The 20511-nt window shown below is 57.0% G+C and overlaps 1 protein-coding gene across 3 annotated transcripts in view; it reads right to left on the bottom strand.

The window, feature by feature from the left end:
- LOC116946076 (uncharacterized) overlaps positions 1–20511 on the bottom strand; it is a 129115-nt gene that overhangs the window by 12691 nt on the left and 95913 nt on the right. For 2 of the 3 annotated variants that reach the window (XM_076069897.1, XM_076069896.1), the window contains 10 exons: positions 19015–19522; positions 18157–18726; positions 10945–11274; positions 7428–7876; positions 6839–6967; positions 5473–5875; positions 5014–5131; positions 4083–4158; positions 1070–1178; positions 355–471 (listed from right to left, as the gene is read on the bottom strand). In XM_076069897.1, coding sequence (XP_075926012.1) covers positions 355–471; positions 1070–1178; positions 4083–4158; positions 5014–5131; positions 5473–5875; positions 6839–6967; positions 7428–7876; positions 10945–11274; positions 18157–18726; positions 19015–19522 — 2809 coding nt within the window. The remainder of the gene's footprint in view (positions 1–354; positions 472–1069; positions 1179–4082; positions 4159–5013; positions 5132–5472; positions 5876–6838; positions 6968–7427; positions 7877–10944; positions 11275–18156; positions 18727–19014; positions 19523–20511) is intronic. The other variant, XM_076069898.1, reaches the window with a different exon arrangement.

Here is a 20511-nt window from a genome sequence, read left to right as displayed (position 1 = left end):
CCCTACCACCCCATCTCTCTCTCTGCTCCCCTGTGGACCCCCCTGAGTGCCAGGGGCTTAGCGTGTGCTGGGACCAGCGTTGACATTTACACGGAGACAGTGAGCGAGATGGGAGCTGACCGGCCGGCACGGGGCTGGAGGCGCCGGGGAGGTGGAGAGACGGAGACACACGGGGAGGGGGGAGGAGGCGGCGGAGAGGTGGGGGTGGCATGTTTGTGGGTCGTTCTGCGAGTGTGTATTAGTGTATGGATATGTATATGAACGAGTGTGGTGAGTGTGTATGAGTGTATGGGCATGTATATGAATGAATGTAAGTGTACATGAGCGGGCGCACATGTAGTGCGTGCGTCTTACATGTGACCGTGTAGGCGGGAGGCAGGAGTCGGACGTCGGTGATGGCGATCTTGCCCGTGTCGCCATCGTCAAACTCGATCGCGATCAGACTCGACGAGTCGCACGCTCGGGGGGTCCCTGCGCCAGGGGTCACGGTGGGCGGGGGGTGGTGGAGGTTAGGGGGAGGAGGATGAGCGGAGTCAAGCACAGAGGTACAATTCAACAATGTATCCATGCGTCCGTGTGTGTGTGCTTATGCGGAGTGGTAGTGTAGCGGTTAGTTGGCTTCGCGACGAACCTGGCGTGCGGGATAGACTCCGCATCCTCATCCTTATAGAGAACGAGCTGCGTCACCCGGGCACCGTGCGAGCCATTCAGCCTCATGTGAGGACATGTGTGGGTGTGTGTGTGTACGCACGTGCGTGTGCGTGTGTGTGTACGCGCGATAATATGGGAAGTGGTAGTGTAGCGGTTAGCGCTCTGCGCTATGAACCTGGTGGCCCGTGTTAGATTCCTGCTCATGGCCAACACCAGTGACGATTATGTGAACCGGTCAGGGGCCTCCCTTAGGTCGACTCAGCCTCAAATGAGTACCTGGTGTGGTGTGTAAACCTCACCACCCACCCGCTCGTGTGCCGTGCCGGCCTTCATAGGTGCTCACTAACGGCACTCGCCCCAACAGTCCGTTCAAGCCTAGACGGGGGGTCTCTGTCTTTGTCGTAGGGTGCCCACTCACCGCGCACCACCGTGCCCGGGTAGAGGAAGGGGCACTTGGGGTTCCAGTAGGCACACACGCGCGCGCCCTCCGGCAGCAGCTGCCTCGACGGTGGCTTCACGTCCAGGATCTGTGGGGTCACGCACGCACACACGCGGGTGTCAACACGTGATCACGTGTGTGTGTGCGTGCGCGCGTGCGCGCGTGCGTGGGAAACGATCGAGAGCGTAATCGGACGGGCAGCGGGGTACGCCACGCCATTGAACGTGCGCTTTGTTCGAGTGCACGTGCGTGCGATCGTCGTCGCCATCGTCGTCGTCGTCGTCGTCGTCGCGCGTGATCAGCCATTATCTCTCCGCTGTTGGATGAAGGCCACCCCAAACCGTCGCGCCATCTCCCACTGCCTTAAACGCACGCGTGCAGAAAATGCCGTCGATGATATCTAACCGGCAGTGATGACGGAGCGGTGTGCCCTATCGCGCAACGAGCGAGTGTGTGTGGGCATGCGCAGCGGAGACGGGCACGACCCGCATGCCGAGCCGAAAACCAAAAACAACGAAAAGTTAATACCACCGCGCCAAAGCCAATTTGGCTTCCGCAGCGAGCAAAGGGCGAGCGATCAAGCGCAGTGCGGCACGGCGCTTGACTGATGAGCCTGCACATGACAGGTACGGGGCCCCTAAAGAGTAAGAACCCCCCAGCTAGCCCATGAGACAACAGGACCCCCCCCCCCCGCTCAACGCCCTCCACCCGCACTCTACCCAGCAGCCAAACCAACCAACCCCCCGCCCCCTCATGAATTGTAGATCTGCGTTGAGAGGCTCTCGCCCTAGCGCTGTGTGGCAGAGCACACTCATTGGGCACGCACGGACGCCACTCAGCGCGGAGGAGAGATAACGGCGATGATTTGTGTTGATTTTTTTCCTCTCTGTGCGTGCGTGTGCCGACGTTTAGCGCGCGACGGTGGCGAGCGCGAATTGCCCCCCCCCCCCCCCCCCCCTGGGCAATTTCCCGCTCTCGCCGCTGCCGGGGATGGAAGGGCCCTCCTCGAGCCACTCTCGAGGGAGCTCCGGAGGGCCACTCTCGTCGAGAGTATTCGGGGCTACGAGACTTCCGCGCTTGGCCGGACGTCGTTTGCCCGAAGAGGTGGGAGGAGCAGCTCGCGCCTTACCTCACCGTACGCGAGCTGTCGGCCAACACCGCTGGCGCTCGCCCGGTTCATGCGCGGTGGAGGGGGGGTGGGGGTGTAATAAACTTGCACCGATGTTTAAAACTGCCACGCCGGGAGATCGAATTGCACCCTGCGACCTCTGGGTCAAAACTCCTGTGCGCTGACCATTACGCCACGGCATCGTCGCTCGTGTTCCCACAAAGTTGTGCTCGGCGGTAAAGCGGGCGGCCGGCAATTGGAAGGCTCGGAGTTCAAATCCTGCTCGTGGGGATGGAGGAGGGTGGGCAGGTTGGGGGCTGGGGTGGTGGTGCGTGGGGGGGGGGGGAGGGGCAGCGGGGGGCGATTTAAGAATCTCGCACCAACGTCGCGAGATGGAATCTAAATAGAACCGGCGACCTCTGGCATTGCTGCCCGTGCCTCCATGCGCCGGAACATTGTCACGCCGCCAGGGCAAGCGCCCGAGTCACGCCGACGCAACTGGCCGATCGGCCGCTCGGCGGCACCGTGACGATTGCTTTACCCGTGCAGCGTGTTCGTGCGAGTAAACAAAACAAACAACGACAGCAGCAACTCGGGGGTCCGCGGCGGAAATTCACGTCTGCCCCGCCGCACGAGGAATCGCCGCGAGGATTCCTCCAAAGCACCGTGGACGCCGGTGGTGTTAAAATACAAAAATAAAAACGCAATCAACTCACATTGAGATTACACAAAAAAAAAGCCGGGGGGTAGTGGGGTGGGGTGGTGGTGGGGGGGGGGTGGTTGGGGGGTGGTGGGGGGGGGGGTGGTGGTGGTGGGGCGGTGGGGGGGAGAGGTGGAATGAATTGAATAAATTAATAAAAGTCAAATGAAAAAATAAAAAATAAGGATGTCACAGAGACCCTCGGGGTGGTGACAGGAAACGTTATCTCAGAGACGCAGGCGACACCGCCACTGAGCCCGGTGCCTCTCCCGGCGTGTGCGTGTATGTGTGTCTGCGTGTATGTGTGCGTGTATGTGTGTCTGCGTGTGTGCATCTGTGTGTGCGTGTGCGCGCGTGGGTGTGTGTGTGGCGGGTGTGCATGTGTGCGTGCGTGCGTGCTGACAGCACTTTCCCCAACAATCTGTTAAGTGATTGTTTTTTTATTTCGGTGTGTCTGTGCGACTCTGCTTGCCTGTGTATGTTTATGTGTGAGTGTCTATCTCTGTGGTGAGAGGTAGTGTAGCAACTAGTGCGCAGCGCTACAAACCTGGCGACCCGAATTCGATTCCTGCTCATGGCCAACATCAGTAATAATTATCAGAACCGGTCCCGGGCCTCCCCTAGGTCGACTCAGCTTCAAATGAGTACCTGGTGCGGTGTGTAAACATCGCCACTGGGGAGACAAAGGCGGTCCGGCGTGGTGCTGGCCACCCACCCACTCGTGTGAACGTGCCGGCCTTCATAGGTGCTCACTAACAGCACTTGCCCCAATAGTCTGTTAAGATTATATGGGGGTTCTTTGTCTTTGATTGCACCTAGCCTGGCACAAGCGCTACAGTGATGTCACCTTTACTTGGTGGCGAATGGCGGCTGCTGTAGCTGTTGCAGACGTGTATGTGAATGCTTGGTTGTGTAATCACGCACCACTGCTTGTTTGCTTGTGCGTGTCTGTGCACTTGTCCAAGTGCACAAGTGTGTAAGTGAACATGTGTGTCTATGTACCTGTGTGTGTGTGCGCGCATGTCTACGCACGTCTTTGTATTTACGCGTTCGCTTGCGTGTTCTTTCCCGTGCGCGTTTCGTGTTTCGCACGCATGCACGTGCTCGCGTCCGCACTTGCGTGTGTGCGCGCGTGCGCGGGTTCGTTCGTGCGGGTGGGTGCGCTGTGCGTGCACATGACCCACCGCTTCCTGCAGCAGTTGCTCGAGCGGGTAGACGTGGGGCCTGTTTCCCCTCTCGCCGTCGACCACCACGCCGTAACTGCCGAGGACACACGCGCAAACACACCCGTCGCGGCGCGTTAACACGCGAGCACATAACACGCCGGCGCGCTGGCCGCTTTAGCCAGCGGACTCCGTGCCTGGCTTCGTAGTTTGTCTGGGCGACGACTGGGTACGTTGACGGGGATGACTCGCTGGGCCGTGGACTGGGTGGCTGGATGGCTGGGCGAGTTTCCGGGTAGTTTACTGGATGGCTGACTGTTTGGGACATGGGCTGGGTGGGGAGCGGTCGCGTAGTGGTTAGCACCGGACGCGACGGCCCCGTTGACCCGAGTTCGATTCCCGCTCGAGACCAACATCAGTGGCCATCCTCTAGGTCAACTCAGCTTCAAATGAGTACCTCGTGACGTGAGTAAGCATCTGCACCCGGTAGACAAAGGCGGCCCGGGTGTTGTGTTGGCCACCGATCCCCTGGTGTGCCATGTTGGCCTTCAGAGGTGCACGCTAGCAGCACTTTCCCCAACAGTCCTCTAAAGGCTACATGGAGGATCTTTGTCTACATCATTGTGCGTACAAAGACAAAGATCCCCCCGTATAGCCTGGAATGGACTATTGGGGCAAGTGCTGTTACCGAGCACCTATGGAGGCTGTCATGGCACACGAGGGGGTAGGTGGCCAAAACCACACCCGGCCGCCTTTTATGCCCAGTGGTGATGTTTACACACCACACCAGGTACTTATTTGAGGCTGAGTCGATCTAGGTGAGGCCCATGACTGGTTCAGATAATCCTCACCGGTGTTGGCCGTGAGCAGGAATCTAACACGGCCCACCAGGTTCATAGCGCAGAGCGCTAACCGCGTACACACACACACACACACCCACACGTGTCCTCACATGTCGGGAGGCTGAATGGCTCGCACGGTGCCCGGGTGGAGCAGCTCGTCCTCCATGGGGATGAGGATGCGGAGTCCATCCCGCACGTCGGAGCGCTCCAGGCAGCAGCGCGGGGGCTCTGGGGGGTGGGGGGGGGCAGCAGGTGGAGGAGGGCAGCACAAGTAAGAGACAGGATCACCTCTACGGTTTCATCATCTTGAAACTTTTCCCTGAACCAGTACCGGGCCCTTCCCGAGGTCGACTCGGCCACAAATCAGTACCTGGTGCGATGTGTAAACATCAATGGACGGTCGGGAGTGGTGCAGGCCACCCACCAACTCGTGTGCCGTGCTGGCCTCCGTGGGTGCCCGTTAACAGCACTTGCCCCAACGGCCTGCTAAGGCTATACGGGGGATCTCCCCCCCCCCCCCCCCCCCCCCACGTGAGCACAGCCATGTGCCCACGTGCGCGGGCGCTCACCGGGCGTGTGCGGGCGCTCGCGCAGACGGATGAGCGGCACCTCGTCCTCCTCGTCCGAGAACGACGTGGCGCTGCCACCCCCTCCGCCGCTCCCCCCGCCACCGGGGGTGGTGAATCCGAATGGTCGCGCCGCCGCAGCCGCGCCGGCGGCGCCGGCGGCGGCGAGCCCGTCCGGAACGGTCGCTCGCGCCCCGCCCGCTGGGCTCACGCCAACGCCGGTGCCGCCGCCGCCGCCACCGCCGGAGCTGCCGGTGCCGCCGCCGCCGCCACCGCCGCCGGGACCAACGCTGCCACCGACGCCGCCACCGCACGGCCCGACCCCTGCACCACCTCCTCCTCCTCCTCCTCCGCTCGGTCCGACCGGACGGATGCAAGTGCCGCCGGTGGGGGCCGTGCGGCTCACCTGCCGTGAGATGGCGAGGGAGGTGCAAGAGGAGGGAGCTGTGGTGAGATGGCAGCGTGTCACGGCGAGTCACCCGCGGACAGACTGGGCGACTTGCGACGGAGTGACTCAGACTTGAACTTTGAGCTGAGCTCAGCGGTTCTGTTACAAGGACGACCACAGCCCAAGACCGTCAGCAGTGCTGGCAGCTATATAAGATCGCCCTTTGCAGAGAGTTACAGAGAGAGTCATAGGCCACGGCCGAAGACCGTCAACAGTGAAGGCAGTCACAGGACGGTGCATCGTGGAAACGTGCAAACCAACAACAGCAAAACCACCACCACCACCAGTAACAACAACACGCAATTTACACTAAACCCACACCAAAACGTACCGCAAACGGAATAAAGAACACGGAGTGCTTACACAGCGTCGATAGTTGGATGTGGACGGATGTACGGATATACACGTGGACTGGGTTGGGTGGCTGTGTGGATGGCTGGGTCACTTGGCGGGCGCTGATTGGTTAGGTTGTGTGACAAGCCGGCTGGGTGGCTGAATGAACGGCTGGCCGTATTGGTGTTTGAGCTGAGGGCTGTGTAAACTCAGTTTTGAGGGTATTGTGACTGTGACTTTGTAGGTGTGTGTGAGTGTGTGCGATTGAATGGCTGTGGGGCTAGGTGACTGACTGGCCGGGGCCATGGGTGACAAAGTGGTGAAGCGGCGAGGTGACTTGGTGACCTTGTTGCTTTAGGACTTGGTGACAAAATTACTAAGGTGACTGTTTGACCTAGTGGCCAGGGGACTAGGTGACAACGTGGCTCAGGGGCTAGGTGATCGAGTGCCTTAGTCGCTAGGGCATTGGGTAACAGAGTGGCTGAGCGGCTAGGTGACTTAATTGGCTGAGCGGCCGAGGTGTCCGGTCGACCGAGACGACCGAACGTTTGAGCGACTGCGCGGCAACGGGCAGGTGACCACACGCACCGGTCGGCAATTGCCCTTGCTCTTGGACGCTTTGGGTTTGGTGCCGGGCTTGCCACTTGGCCGGCTGGCCTGGGAGAGGCCGGCGCGGCTTGGCACGACCACGGTCCCCATCTTGCCGCTCTTCTTCCGCTGAGCGGGAATCGAAACACGGACGACGCACTCCCGTTAACGTTCACGTCGCGCGCGGCAAAGGCAATGGCTCACGTGGGGGTCCGCGCTGGGCGACGGCCAATCAGGCGTAGGGTCGGGCGACATGTGTGTGTGTGTGTGCGCATGTGGGGAGCGGTATGGTAGAGGTTAGTGGGCTGCGCTACGAAACCGGCTAATCCGCTCAAGGACCATACCATTGACGATTATCTGAATTGTTAATGGCCCTCCCCTAGGTCGACTCAGCCTGATGCGGTGTGTAAACATCACTACCGGGGAGACAAATACAGGAACCGTTAATCAGCTGTGTCGTGATTTTCGGTCGCGATTGGTTTACAAGTTTGGTAGTTTTCATGACACCGTACGACATTTCCTTGAGCACAACAATCATCATCATCATGATCGTCATAATTACTTTTTATTTTAAATGTCCTTTACTTACCGCTGCCTTCTCTTTCATCTTCGCCTTGCTGGCTCCGCTTGCCGGGCCCGAGCCGTTTCCACCTCCGGTGAGAAAAGCCGACATGGGCAGCGTCGCTCCACCACCACCGCCACCACCACCGCCACCTCCACCGCCGCCGCCAAGCGTCCACATCCCGGCCGTGCCAAAATCGGCGAAATCCCCCCGCATCGCGTTGTGCGCGGCAGGAGGCCTCGCCACCCTCGGCTTAGTAGGCCTAGGCTTCGACTTTGCCGACTTGGCCATTGGCACGGACGTTTTGGGCGGAGTTGTGCTGGCGCCGGGAGCCCGCGAGAGGCCCGGCAGCAGCTTGGGCCTCTTGCCGGGCCGCGAGACGACAGGCGCGGCCTTTTTGGGTTGCCGAGGGGCGGCCGGAGTGGTCCTTCGCACCTTCACGTCGACCTCCGAGTCGGAAAATTGGGAATCGGTGCCTGGTGTCACGAATAAAGCAAAAACAAAGACGGAGGCTATGTTTACAACTTAGTATTATTGCTTGTTATTTTTCCTTCACCTTCTTTCCCGATTGTGTTATCGTTGTCTTGAAATAAAGTTTCCATTCGGAAGTGTCACAGAGCAATCTTGTTAAATGAGACATTGGTCTGTGGAAGTAGATGCTGCAGAGATACCTCTGATATCCATTCAAGCGACCACTTAACTATTCTGTTATACATAATCTGGGGGGGATATTATAGAACTACTTCTGAGATCTCTTCAAGTGACCTCTGGTCCACAGAGTAGTGGGCAGCACTGGATCATGTGGGTACACGTGTGTGTGTGTGCGTATTAGTCTCATCCTTAAATAAGTAACCGGTGCGGTCTGTAAACCTCAGCGCTGGGAGACAAAGGCGGTTTGGTGTGGTGTTGGCCCACTAATTGCCTCGTGTGCTGGCCTTCATAGGCGCTCGCTAACAGCACTTTCCCCAGCAGTCTGCTAAGGCTATGCTGGGGCTCTTTTTTTTGTGCGAGTGTGTTTGTGAATTAATGGTAGCAGTAGTGCGGTGGTTCGCGCACTGCACTCTGAACCTGCCGACTTTCACACTCGATTCCCGACCACGGCTGACATCAGTGGTAATTGATGAGCGTGCATCACGTGTGTGATATGTGTGCGGCGCACGTGTGATGCGTGTGCGATGCGCGCGCATGCGCGCGATGCGTGCGCCGCGTGCGTGTGGAGCTTGTGCGATGCGTATTGGTGCGCGTGAGTGCTTGATGAGTGTGTGTGCGCGCGTGCGTGGGAGGTGCGTGAGGCGCGTGTGCGTGATGTGTGTGTGTGTGATGTGTGTGTGTGATGTGTGTGTGTGTGTGTGTGATGTGTGTGTGTGTGCGCAAGTTCCCGTGAGCGTCATGAGACGAGCGCTGTGATGCCGGACCCATGGGGAGCGAATGCTTTATGAGTTTTTATTCCGCACACAGTTAATTCTCGGACAAATTTCCACGCGCTAACTTGGCAGGGTTTCCCTCTCTCTCCCCCCCCCCCCCCCCTCCCTCACCCGACGCCACCATGAATTGAAGCAAGTTCGACAAACAACGGGAGTGAAACAACGACCGCTGGCTCAGACCACCCACAGAGATACACGCAAGAGAAACGTCGACGACACACTCGGACACGTCGACATCGAGAAACAAAGATCCACCACCCCCCCCCCCACCCTGCACAGCCTTTGGGGGGGCCAGTGCTGCATTGCGAGCGCCTATTAAGGCCACCCCCTCTCCCCACAAAACAAATAAATAATAAAATGCCCATCGTTTATTGAATGTTTAAATGAAATCAATTGCCTTCTCGAAAGCGGTTTTAAATGTGTTTGACTCGCGTGCTTACAACAACAACAAACACCTGTGGCGTCATCACGGCGCTTGTGCCAGGCTAAGTGCGCTTTTATGCAAATACATAGATGCCCTGTGTAAGCCTTAACAGACTGTCGGTGGCAAGTTCTGTTATGAAGGACGGAGCAACGTAGGAATGGGTGTGTGCCCAGCACCACGCCCGACCGCCTTTGTCTCCCCAGTGCTGATGTTTACACACCGCATCAGGCACTAGTTTCATGCTGAGTCGACCTAGGGGAGGCTCAGGACCAGTTTATATATTCGTCACTGTTATTGGCAGTGAGTGGGAATTGAACTCGGGTCGCTGGGGTTCGGAGAGCATTACTGTAACTACGTCACAACCACCCAAAGTAAAGATACGCACTCATACACACACACGTAATGATAGACACATATAGACAATACATATTCAGATTCATATGTATTCAGACACACACACTCATGCAACACAGCAGTCTCACACCCCGGTGTTATTGCGTTCACACCAAACACTTTGAGGCCACATGAAGTGAGGAATGATAGAGGTCAGAAGGTGATGGGACGGACCCAGATGTTATATGTTAACATGTGCAGGCAATAGCGAACTGCACACACATGCATGCATGCACACACACGCATGTAAACATTCGCGTTTACACAAAGGTCCCCAGTATAGCCTTTTGAGGATTTTGGGGCAAGTGCTGTTTGTTAGTGAGCAACTGTGAATTCTGGGACAGCACACTAGGGTCCAGCACCATGCCCGGCCGCCTTTGTCTCCCCGGTGCTGATGTTTGCAGACCGCACCGGGATTAATCGACCGAGAAGGAGCCGATAGAAGCGGTGCAGATAATTTGCCGCTGATGAATAAGGATGGCCGAGTTCCCCGTGAGCGCAGTGCGCTAACCACTTGGCTCCCGCTCCCCACACACAGACACGCATACGAACACGGAGCGCACAGACGCACGCCCACACACGCGCACAGACGCACGCCCACACACGCGCACACACACACGCCGCTACCCCTGGCAATGCTCCCCCGGATGACTGCCCAGACGTCCCTCCTTGCCCCCATCACCCCCACCCGCTCCACCTCCCACCCCCCACCTCACCACGTTCACCCGAGTTGGCACGAGGCCTCGCTGTGCGTGGAATCGGGCCATGACGGACGCTTTAACGAGCTCTAGCGGCACGCGCGCGCCTGGTTCTGTGTGTGTCTGTGTGTCTGTGTGTATAGGGGAGTAGGGAGCGGTAGCGTAGTGGTTTGTGTGCTGCGCCACCAACCCGGCCATCCGAGTTCGATTCCCGCTCACGGTCAACACCGGTGACGATTAACTGAACCGGTGCTGGGCCTCCTCTAGGTCGACTCAGCCTCAAATTAGTACCTGGTGCGGTGTGTAGACATCGCTCACTAGGGAGACAAAGGCGGTCAGGCGTGGTGCTGGCCGGCCACCCACCCCCTCGTGTACCTTCATAGGTGCTAGCTAACAGCACTTGCCCCAACAGTGTCACGTCAATATGGAGGAACTTTGTGTGTGTGTGTATATACGGTTTGTGTGTGTCTGCGTGCGATTGTGTAAGTGGTGTTCACTAACACACGCGTACGCACCTACGTATGTTGAACTTCTTCCGCACCGTGCGTGAGATGTACGTGCGTGCGTATGTGCGTGGTGCAGTGGCGATCGGGCGCCTTCCATACCCAGCATGCACTGCCGCTCCCTCTTCTTCCGCGCTTTCTGCTTCGCTTCCAGCTGCACCAGGGAGGGCAGAGGGGGGGCCGTGGGGGCCCCCCCGCGGTGGGAGCCCCCCCCGACTGCCGTCCCCCGCCCGGGAGCAGGGCCCCCGAATCCCGCCATGATCCCGGGTCGGAAACACGAGCCAGCCACCTCGTCGTCCTCGTCGTCGTCCTCGTCCTCGTCGTCGTCGTCGTCCTCGTCGTCCATGAGGTCATCCCTGTTGTCATCCTCGTCTTCGTCATCTTCATCGTCGTCGTCATCATCATCCTCATCGTCGTCGCTGTAATCGAACCCTGCAACACAGAGGGGGGGGGAGTCAGCCAGGGTTGAGTCATACCACTGTGACAAATACTCTCACCCACGCCCCCAGTTTGCTGGCTGGCTGCTGGCTGGGCTCCTCTCCACCCCAACAGGAACTCTGTTGCCAGTGGCTGCGGGCCCGCAGCCACGACAACTAGTTCGGTAACTTGGCCTCAGGGGGTGTCTCACGTAACAAATAATTATCAGTCGATTGAATGGAAACGGCGGAAGAAGTGTAAGAGATAGTACCGCCGAATAGGTGGGGGCAACGATTGAAGAAGACTGACAAGGTTCATTTACAGTGGCTCTGACTTTTTTTAAAGTGTCCTCTTCGAGTGTAATTCTGTCAACGGAATACTCTGTAAATCGTAAAGAATATAAAAAAAACAAATCGTGATACGTATTATCTTGGCATTTGATCAGTTGTATAAAAGAGCTGATTGCTCTTTGTGCTCCGAGTACAGGAGGGCCATAAGAAGAGCGTGACAATCACAGCTGTCTCTTCACTTTCCATCGCTCGTGGAATAATTTCAATAATTTGCACCTCGTTGATGGGAAGTTGATGTCCCACAGCTGGCATTGTTAGTATCAGTTTCCTTGTACGATGACGATCATCATCGTCATCATTATATTGAGTGTGTTGTCTTTCCCCCCCCCACACATACAATTAGCACGGCTGGCGAAGTACGGTGCGAAAGAAGTTCAACGTACATCATCGTCGTGATTTTCACCACCATCATCACCATCGACATCATCATACATCAACTGATTTAATGAAAAGTCAACACGTCGTGCGAGAATGCGTTGCGTGTTTTATGCCGTTGTGTGTGAGGATATGCGGACGAGAATGTGCGCGGCACGTGAGAGTGTGTGTGTGTGTGAAAGTGTGTGTGTGAAAGTGTGTGTGTGTGAGTGTGTGTTGTGTGTGTGTGTGGATGCGCGCGTGCGTGCGTTCGTCCGCTCTCTCCCGAGCGCGCCGCGCTGGCAGAACTCCAAACACGAGCGAGATGAGAGAGAGAGAGAGCGAGAATGAGAGAGCGAGAGCGAGAGAGAGACACTTCCCAACGAACGGAATCACCACACTTATGACGTACAATACCACACATCTCCCCACCCTTCTCTCTGCACCACCCACCGCTCACCCCATCCTCCCGACCCACCCCCTTCCTCGCATCCAGCCACCCCCGATCGCCACCACCACCACCAGCCCCGCTGCCTCCCGAGTACACGTCACACACGCCGCCTTACAAACCAGCTCACGATTTTTCCCTTCTCCCCCGCCCGCTCCCTCTCGCTCTCTCCTGCCATTACGCCCGCCGCATCTGGCAGGCAGCCAGCCCGCGCCGCGATTTTGGAATCAGGTGTGTATACACGAGCGGCACACGTGTTTAAATTTAGCCGCGTGATGATACGACACAAAGACAAAGATTCCCCCTGGTGCCGCTTGAATAGCATGGTGGGTGGTGGGGCGAGAGCCTATCAAGGGTGGGTATGGCGTACGACACGCTGTGGGTAATATCACCCGGCCTCAACATTTATTTTACACAGTGCTGGTATGTTAATTTGCATTCTCGCAAAACAGCTGCTCATTGAAGGCTGAACAGACCTAGGGGCAGGCCCGTGGTGGGTTCAGGTGCCACTGACGGTGGTTGTGTATCTTGGCGAGGAATCAAAGCCAAGGGACCTGTCAGCGCGGTGCGCTGCCCATTGTGCCACAGACAAAGATCCCCCGTATAGCCTTAACGCACTTTTGGAGCAAGTGCCGTCAGCGAGCACCTGGGGTGGGTAGGCCAGCACCACTCCTCGACCGAAGCATCGCGCAAGGTACTCATTTGACCGGTTCAGATATAGCCGTCGCCCGCGTTGGCCGTGAGCGGGAATCGAACTCGTGTGGCCGTGTCCGTAGCGCTGCGCGCTGAACGTTGCGCGCCCGCTCCTCGCAGCTCACGCACGTGGACCGCACATCGACACACGCCAAATCGAACGCCCAACAATAGGACGACACGCTTTAAGAAATGGTTGGGGCAAGTGCTGTTCGGAAGCGAGGACTCTTGTCACCACCACCACCACCACGCACACCTGGCCACACCTTTGGTGTTTTTAGAGCCCGAGTTGCACAAGGGAAGAACCAACAAAAGCGACTGATACTACCCGACACCGGGAATCCATGCCGGGCAGGCGGTGTGCTAACCACTGCGCCACCGTGACGTCCGATTTTTCACCGCGTTCGCCAGAACGTCACGGGGGAGGCTGTCGCGATTTGAGAGGCGTCTAAAATTACCGCTGCTGTGTTTCGTGGCTTGATGCAAAGCCAGTGGCATTTCTTTCGCGTGCGTGTATTCCGTAGGTTCATGTTTTTCGCCCCCAGGATGAATATTATCATGTAATTACGTGTACGTTCGAATGCAGCAGTTTCTTTTAAAATGCATTTTAAATGCATCATTATCCCCCCAAAAAACAACCACAGCCGCAGAGGCACACTTAATCCCTGCACATCGCAAACACACAAACACAAGCATATGCTCACACATACATATACAAGACAAAGATTCCCCGCATAGCCTTTAACAGATTGTTGAGCAAGTGCTTTAAGCGAGCACGTACTAAGGCCGGCACGGCACAAGAGGGGGATGGGAGGCCAGCACTACGCCCGGCCGCCTTTGTCTCCCTCGCGGCGATGTTTTTACTACGCACCGTAAACCAGCTACTCATTTGAGGCTGAGTCGACCTAGCGGCAGCCCACGACCGGTTCAGACATTCACCACCGGTGCCGGCCGGGATCGGGAATCGAACTCGTGTCGCCGTGTTCGTAGCGCGGTGCGCTTACCGCTACACTGCCGCTCCCCGCCACACGCACACGTAGACACACACGTAGACAAACACGCACACATACACACACGCACACACACACGTAGACACACACGTAGACAAACACGCACACATACACACACGCACACACACACACACGTAGACACACACGTAGACAAACACGCACACATACACACACGCACACACACACACACACGTAGACACACACGTAGACAAACACGCACACATACACACACGCACACACACACACACGTAGACACACACGTAGACAAACACGCACACATACGCACACGCACACGTAGACACACACGTAGACAAACACGCACACATACACACACGCACACGTAGACACACACGTAGACAAACACGCACACACATAGACAAACACGCACACATACGCACACGCGCGCCGCACTCAAGCATTTGGTCGCGTAATAACGAGCGTCTCCTAATGAGAGAGCCACCATTACCATTTCCCGCGTTCACCATCGCCTGATGGTTTGAGGACATTTCTGAGCACAGAGGCTGCGCTCCTAATTGATGTCGCACATTAGCGGCACGCAGTCACTCGCGCCGCATTTTATTTCCTCTTTTTTTTACCACCTTAACCCTCCGCCCCACCCTCCCGTCCTCCCCACCGCCCCCACTGGGTTGAGCGCCTGACGAGAGTGTAAAGGCCCCCGCGCGCGCGCGGGCAGAGAAAATCATCTTGGAATTCAACGGCTGTGAGTTAAAAAAAAACATCGGCGAACGCCGGCCACGACGCCAAGGCCAGCCGCGATGATACCGCCCGACCACAACGCCAATCCTAACACTCGTGCCAAGCGCAGTGCCAATCCCAGCTCCGGTGCCAACTCTCAACTGCAACCCAACCACACCTGCGATGCCAACCCCCAGCCCAACAAAAAAAAAAGAAAAAGTCCGATGTTAACCCCCCAATTGTAACGGCGGCACCACCGGCGCAAACGCTGAACGCCATCACCAACTCCAACGCGGTCGCAACCCAGCGTTCCACGCTCCCTTCCCGGTGGGTGGACGTCCGGGAGGAGCCGTAAGCCTGGCTCGCCAGGAGAAGGCAGCTCAGACAAGTGTGGACTGGTCTCGTCTGTAGGCAGGGCTTCATTTCAGACGAAGCTTTCTGGGGCTGAGCTCCAGAAAATACATGCCCACCCAAATATGAGGGTGGGGGGGGGGGGTATGGGAAGAGGAGGGAGGGGGGGGGTAAGAAGTTGAATGCAGGGGGGAGAGGGGGGGGGCGTGGAAAATATTCCATTCCAATATAAGTGGCACTAACAGCGATGCTCATTCAATCCATTTGAGCCCCCTTATTTATGCAGCTGACAAGAGCATTGAGATTCATTCTCTGGGTCCGCGATGGGTGGACTCGAGAAGAGAATGGAGGGGGAGGAGTGGGGGAAGGGTAGGGTAGAAGCTGGACCGCGGTCAAGTCGAGCGGTACCTCCCCGGCGCTCGTGCGCTCCCTCCGAGCCTCCGCGCTCTGCTCCGCGCGCCCTTAATGGGGCTCGTTGCAAAATTTATAGCGAAGGAGCGAGTGGCGCTTGGGTGTTTGACAGGCACCACCCCCCCAACCTCACCCCCCACTGCCTGTCCCCCACCCACAGCCCCCCACTACCAATTGCCCCCCCCCCCGCCCCACCCACCCGCCAACCCCACTGGCTGACTGCCCAAAAAATCAGCGGCTCATATTCGAGCTCCGGGTCTTCACCTGCCAAACAGTGAGCACTGCACGGCGCAGTGTCATAGCTTCAAACTCCACGCGTGCGTGCAAATACAGAGACAAAGACCCCGCCGCATAGCCTTGGGGCAAGTGCTGTTAGCGAGCACCTATGAAGGCCGGAACGGCACACGAGGCGGTGGCTAGCCAGCATCACGCCCGGCCAAGCGGACCGCTCCACTCCCGCTCCCCACACGCGTACAAACACACGCACGTGCAACGGCTTCCACCGTCTCCGCTCGCCCATTCATTGTTTCTCTTAAAGGCACACGGGCGGTGTGTGTGTGTGGGCTCATAACCAGTTTCATGTTCTGGCTTCAGGCCTTGACGGAACAGCCAAAACACAGCGAATGGCCCTCCTGGCAATTACGGCAGTTTGTCGGCAATCGAGAGACGAGACCCCCACGGTTTTAACAAAGAAAAAACCCGACGAATATTTACATTCACAACTGTGTGTCCCGAGTCGTATAATCACCATGGTGGGGAGATGTTAACTACTTCGCCTGGTATACAGCAAGTCTTGGGTTAGATGTGTGCTGTATATTTGTAGTTTGCATGTTTCCCCGTTGGTCGCTTGGATTTTCTCCGTGTCCTCGCGGTTTTTCCCTCCACGTTGAGAATCAACGTCACGCGTTTAGAGTATTTGGCTGCTGTAGATTCCCGCGTGATACGTCACTTAATTGAGCTATCATTTGCGGCCAGGATGCTTCTGAAAAAAGAGCTATACAGCTCAGTGGGCCTAACCTGGTTAAAATAGTTTTAGCTTAAATCACGTGCTTAAAAACGCCCAGAATCCTGGGTGTGAACCTGGGCTTCAGATCTTGAGTGTGAATCCTGGGTGTTAATGAGTCTCCTGGCATCAGATCCCTTTGTGTGAACCTGGGCATCGGCCATCCCTGCGTTCTCAAGCGTAGAGAGTTGACGGTCTCAGCGCTGGTGGCAACAAAGTCGGCCGTGGCCGGCGAATCGAACGTGACCACGCGACACCGCTCCCCACCCAGCCCCACCCCGCCCCCCCCCCTATTCACCAACACGGATCGTGAATATTGCCGAGTCAGAGAGCGAGCGATCGGGAGCCAAGGCAGGGAACGGGCGTAGCAGGCAGGGGGCAAAGCCACGAGAAACCCAACCCCAGGTAAATAGGTAATTCAGTAACAATCCGGCCCGGTGGCAGATTAAGTGTTCATACTTCCCTTGACAGCTTTCAAAACAGAGGGGCCTCATTACAGCCAGGTCCGACGTGGATTTGTTTAACCAAACAAGGTGCGTGCGCGCGGGTCCTTTTGCTAAGCCCCGTAATCCGAACTAAAGCAGCCGACGTGAATTTTTATTTTCTTTTTCAATTTTCCCAATGATGGATTCTAGGGCGAAGGGAGGTGGGAGAGTGGAGAGCTGGGTAATATGGGTGATTGCCCCTACCATTTCTTTTAAACTATAAAAAAAATCAATTTTATCCAGTGAGTATACGTAGAATGTTTTTTTATATTATTGTAGGGCCTCCTTTAAAAAAGCTTAGCATTTTGGGAGTGAACTCCCCCCCCCAACACCCCCCACCCACCTCCTCCGACCTTTGGGGAGTGTCCAGGTCGGCCTCTGTGCTGCTGCTACCTACAGCTGCTGTTATTTTTCTGCACACCATCACCACCAGCAGCACCACACACACAGAAAGGCTTAGCTTGAAAAATCAAAATGCTTAATATGCAGCGCAATGGAATTAGCCCCACGTGAACACACGCGTCCGCCAATCACGGGCGGGAGTTGAATCCAAGAGCAGGCAGCCACAACGTAGCAGCAGTAGCAACAGAAATGAGGTATGCTAATTGCATTTTTTTTATGTACATAATTGAGCCGGTCTCCAAAACGTGCCATCTCTCTACTCTGGCGAAGTAAAATCAGCCCGACCTTAAATTATAACCAGCAGTCCCTCCTGTGCACAGGCAGGCCCATTCCATAGCCATGTGGAATTTCCATCCCCGATCCACGGCTCATTTGAGCAGGAAGCCATCCTGAACCAGAAATTAAATATTCACAATGCACAACCTATGCCGTCTCTCCCACACTGTGAAGGTTGTGGGGGGTTACGTGACCATGCTTCACCACACTGAATGAGTTGGTGAAGGCGTGGAGCATAGACGTGGGGTAATAGAAGTACAGTACAACAATATATATGCATGCACTGCACTCTGCTCACCCACTCACTGGCCCGCTCACCCAACCACTTATCCACTCACCCACCTGCTCACCCACCCACTCGCTCACCCACCCACGCACACAGCAACTTAAGCCACTCTCTCAACAAAACCGAACCCACCTCGTTCGTAAAATTCCACCGAGCTCACGTCCTCATCGTCCTCTTCTTCATCATCGTCGTCGTCATCATCATCATCGTCGTCGTCGTCGTCGTCATCGTCGTCATCATCATTGCTGTCGTCGCTGTCGTCGGGGAAGCGCGCCGGGTAGACGATGCGCACCGCCCTCGCGTGACCCTTGGCGCCGGGCGCCCCGCCGCCGTTCCCGCCGGTGTCACCGCTCGCTCCCGACCGCGCCTTCGCAGTGCCCGTGCCGCCGCCCCGCGCGCCGCCTCTTCCCGCCGCCGCCGACGCCATCGCCGACGCCAGCGCGGGCCCCGGCGCCGGCCGGCGCGCGCCGCTCTTGGCGGTGGCGCGGGGCGGGTTTGGCGACGGCGCCGGCGCGGGCGCCGGCTTCTTCTTCGGCGTCGTCGTTGGCGGCGTCGTCGTTGGCGGCGGCGTCGCCGCGGCAGCGCCGGCCGCCGCGCCCGTCGTGGCGGAGGGGTTTTTGGAGGCGGCCACCGAGGAGAAGTCGGGAGTGGAGAGGGAGGGCCAGCGATCCGCGGTCACGGGCTCGTAGTCGGAGGCGCCGCCTGCGGGGCGGGCGAGTTGGTGAGAGGGTGGGCGGGTGGGTCGGTGGGTGTCCGTTGGGTTGGTGAGCGAGTGGGCGAGTGGGCGAGAGAGTGAGCGGGTGGGTGGGTGTTTTAGTAGGAGAGTGGGTGAGAGAGTGAGTGGGCGGGCGGGCGGGCGGGTGGTTGAGTCGATAAATGAGCGAGTAGGCGGATGGGCGAGCGGTTCAGAGAGCGAGTAGGCGGGTGGGTATGTGGGACAGACACTGGGTGAGCAAGTCACGAGCGATTAGGTGAGCGTGTGGCGCTCACCTTGATCGGGCCTGGCGGGGGCCAGCTGCGCGACGTCCGCCCTGGCTCTGGCGCCAGTTTCCACTGCGGCTGCCGCCGCTGCCGCCCCCTTCGCCCCCGCCCGGGCTCCGGCTCCGGCGGTGGTCGTGCACTCCTTCTTGCCAGATTTCGCCGGCGAGGTCTTGGTGACCGCGCCCGGGGCAGAGTTCACAGCTCCAGAGGTCAGAGCCGCCCTCTTCCCTCCGTCGTTAAAATTCTTCTTCTTCTTCTTGCTCTTTCCAGGCGCCGGCAGGGACGAGGAGGAGGAGGAGGAGGAGTTGGGCGAGGAGGAGGAGGATGGTGGTTGTGCCGAAGCTGACGATGAGGACGTTGCCGGCGGCGGCAGCGGTGGTTGTGGTGTTGGTGGTGATGGTGCCACCGCGGTGCTGGGTGGCGCCGGGGAGCGAGTCTGGCCCTTGGGTTTGCGCGGCGATGGTGACGTCGTGTCGGAACTTTTTGCTTTCGTTCTCTTTTTGGGCTGCGCGAGCTTCTGTCGGATAGAGGACATGTCATCAACATACATCATCAGCATCATCATCGCCGTGGTCATTGTCATCATAGCCATCGTCATCATCATTATTGTCATCATCTTCATGATAAATATCTTCTTTGGTTCTTTCGGTAAAGTCACGTAGAATGAGAATAAAATAATAAATTGATAAAATAAAATAACACAATAATATTCTCACGACGTTTCGGCCACAACACAAGCGGCCTTCATCAGGTGAAGGGGGCGAGACTGTGTTATTTTATTTTATCAATTTATTATTTTATTCTCATTCTACGTGACTTTACCGAAAGAACCAAAGAAGATGAATCATTGCAGTCACGAAAGCTTTAAATCGAAATGATAAATATCATTCGATGTTGTTATCATCATCGTAATCATCGCTGTCGCCATCACCCAGAGTCCATACAAATGTTTTTTCAGGAGGCTCCTGCATTAGCGTGTTTTGGCCAACACCAATTGATATGGAATGTTATTTTCCCTTCAATACTATGGGAGGGAAACTGGAAAACCCATGCAGAACAGGTGGGGGGGGGGGGGGGACAGCATAGAAACCTCACACGGAGAAAGGTGTGCCCTATTTAGGGATCAAACCCAGACGCCGATCCCGCCGCACCACGCCGATCCCGGCGCACATCATCGTTGCCGTCGTCATCGTCGTCCGTGCAGCCCCGTGTTTTACCCGCGACCGCCGCTGTTGTTTGTGCCAGTGCTGGGTGTGCGGTTGGCGATTAATCTATTCATTCGCTTTGCCTATTCATTTGTGAAACCGCCGTCTGCGCGACCCGGCAAACAACAGCAGCCGTCACTTGCAAAGAAGGTCGTTCATTTTGCCTCGTTGGGGAGGTTGGTCCCATAAGGTTAATGATTTTTATTTCTTCCCGGTCGAATTTTTTGGTTTTTTTATCCCAAGCAATGCTCCTCCTGCTCCTCCAAAAGAGGCACGACAAGGCATCAGTGCTCATCCAGCG

The sequence above is a fragment of the Petromyzon marinus genome, chromosome 26 (genome assembly GCF_048934315.1).
Source record: "Petromyzon marinus isolate PM22_M1 ecotype Great Lakes invasive population chromosome 26, UKy_Petmar_22M1.pri1.0, whole genome shotgun sequence".
Lineage (NCBI taxonomy): Eukaryota > Metazoa > Chordata > Hyperoartia > Petromyzontiformes > Petromyzontidae > Petromyzon > Petromyzon marinus.
This window is presented reverse-complemented; position numbering and strand designations above follow the sequence as displayed.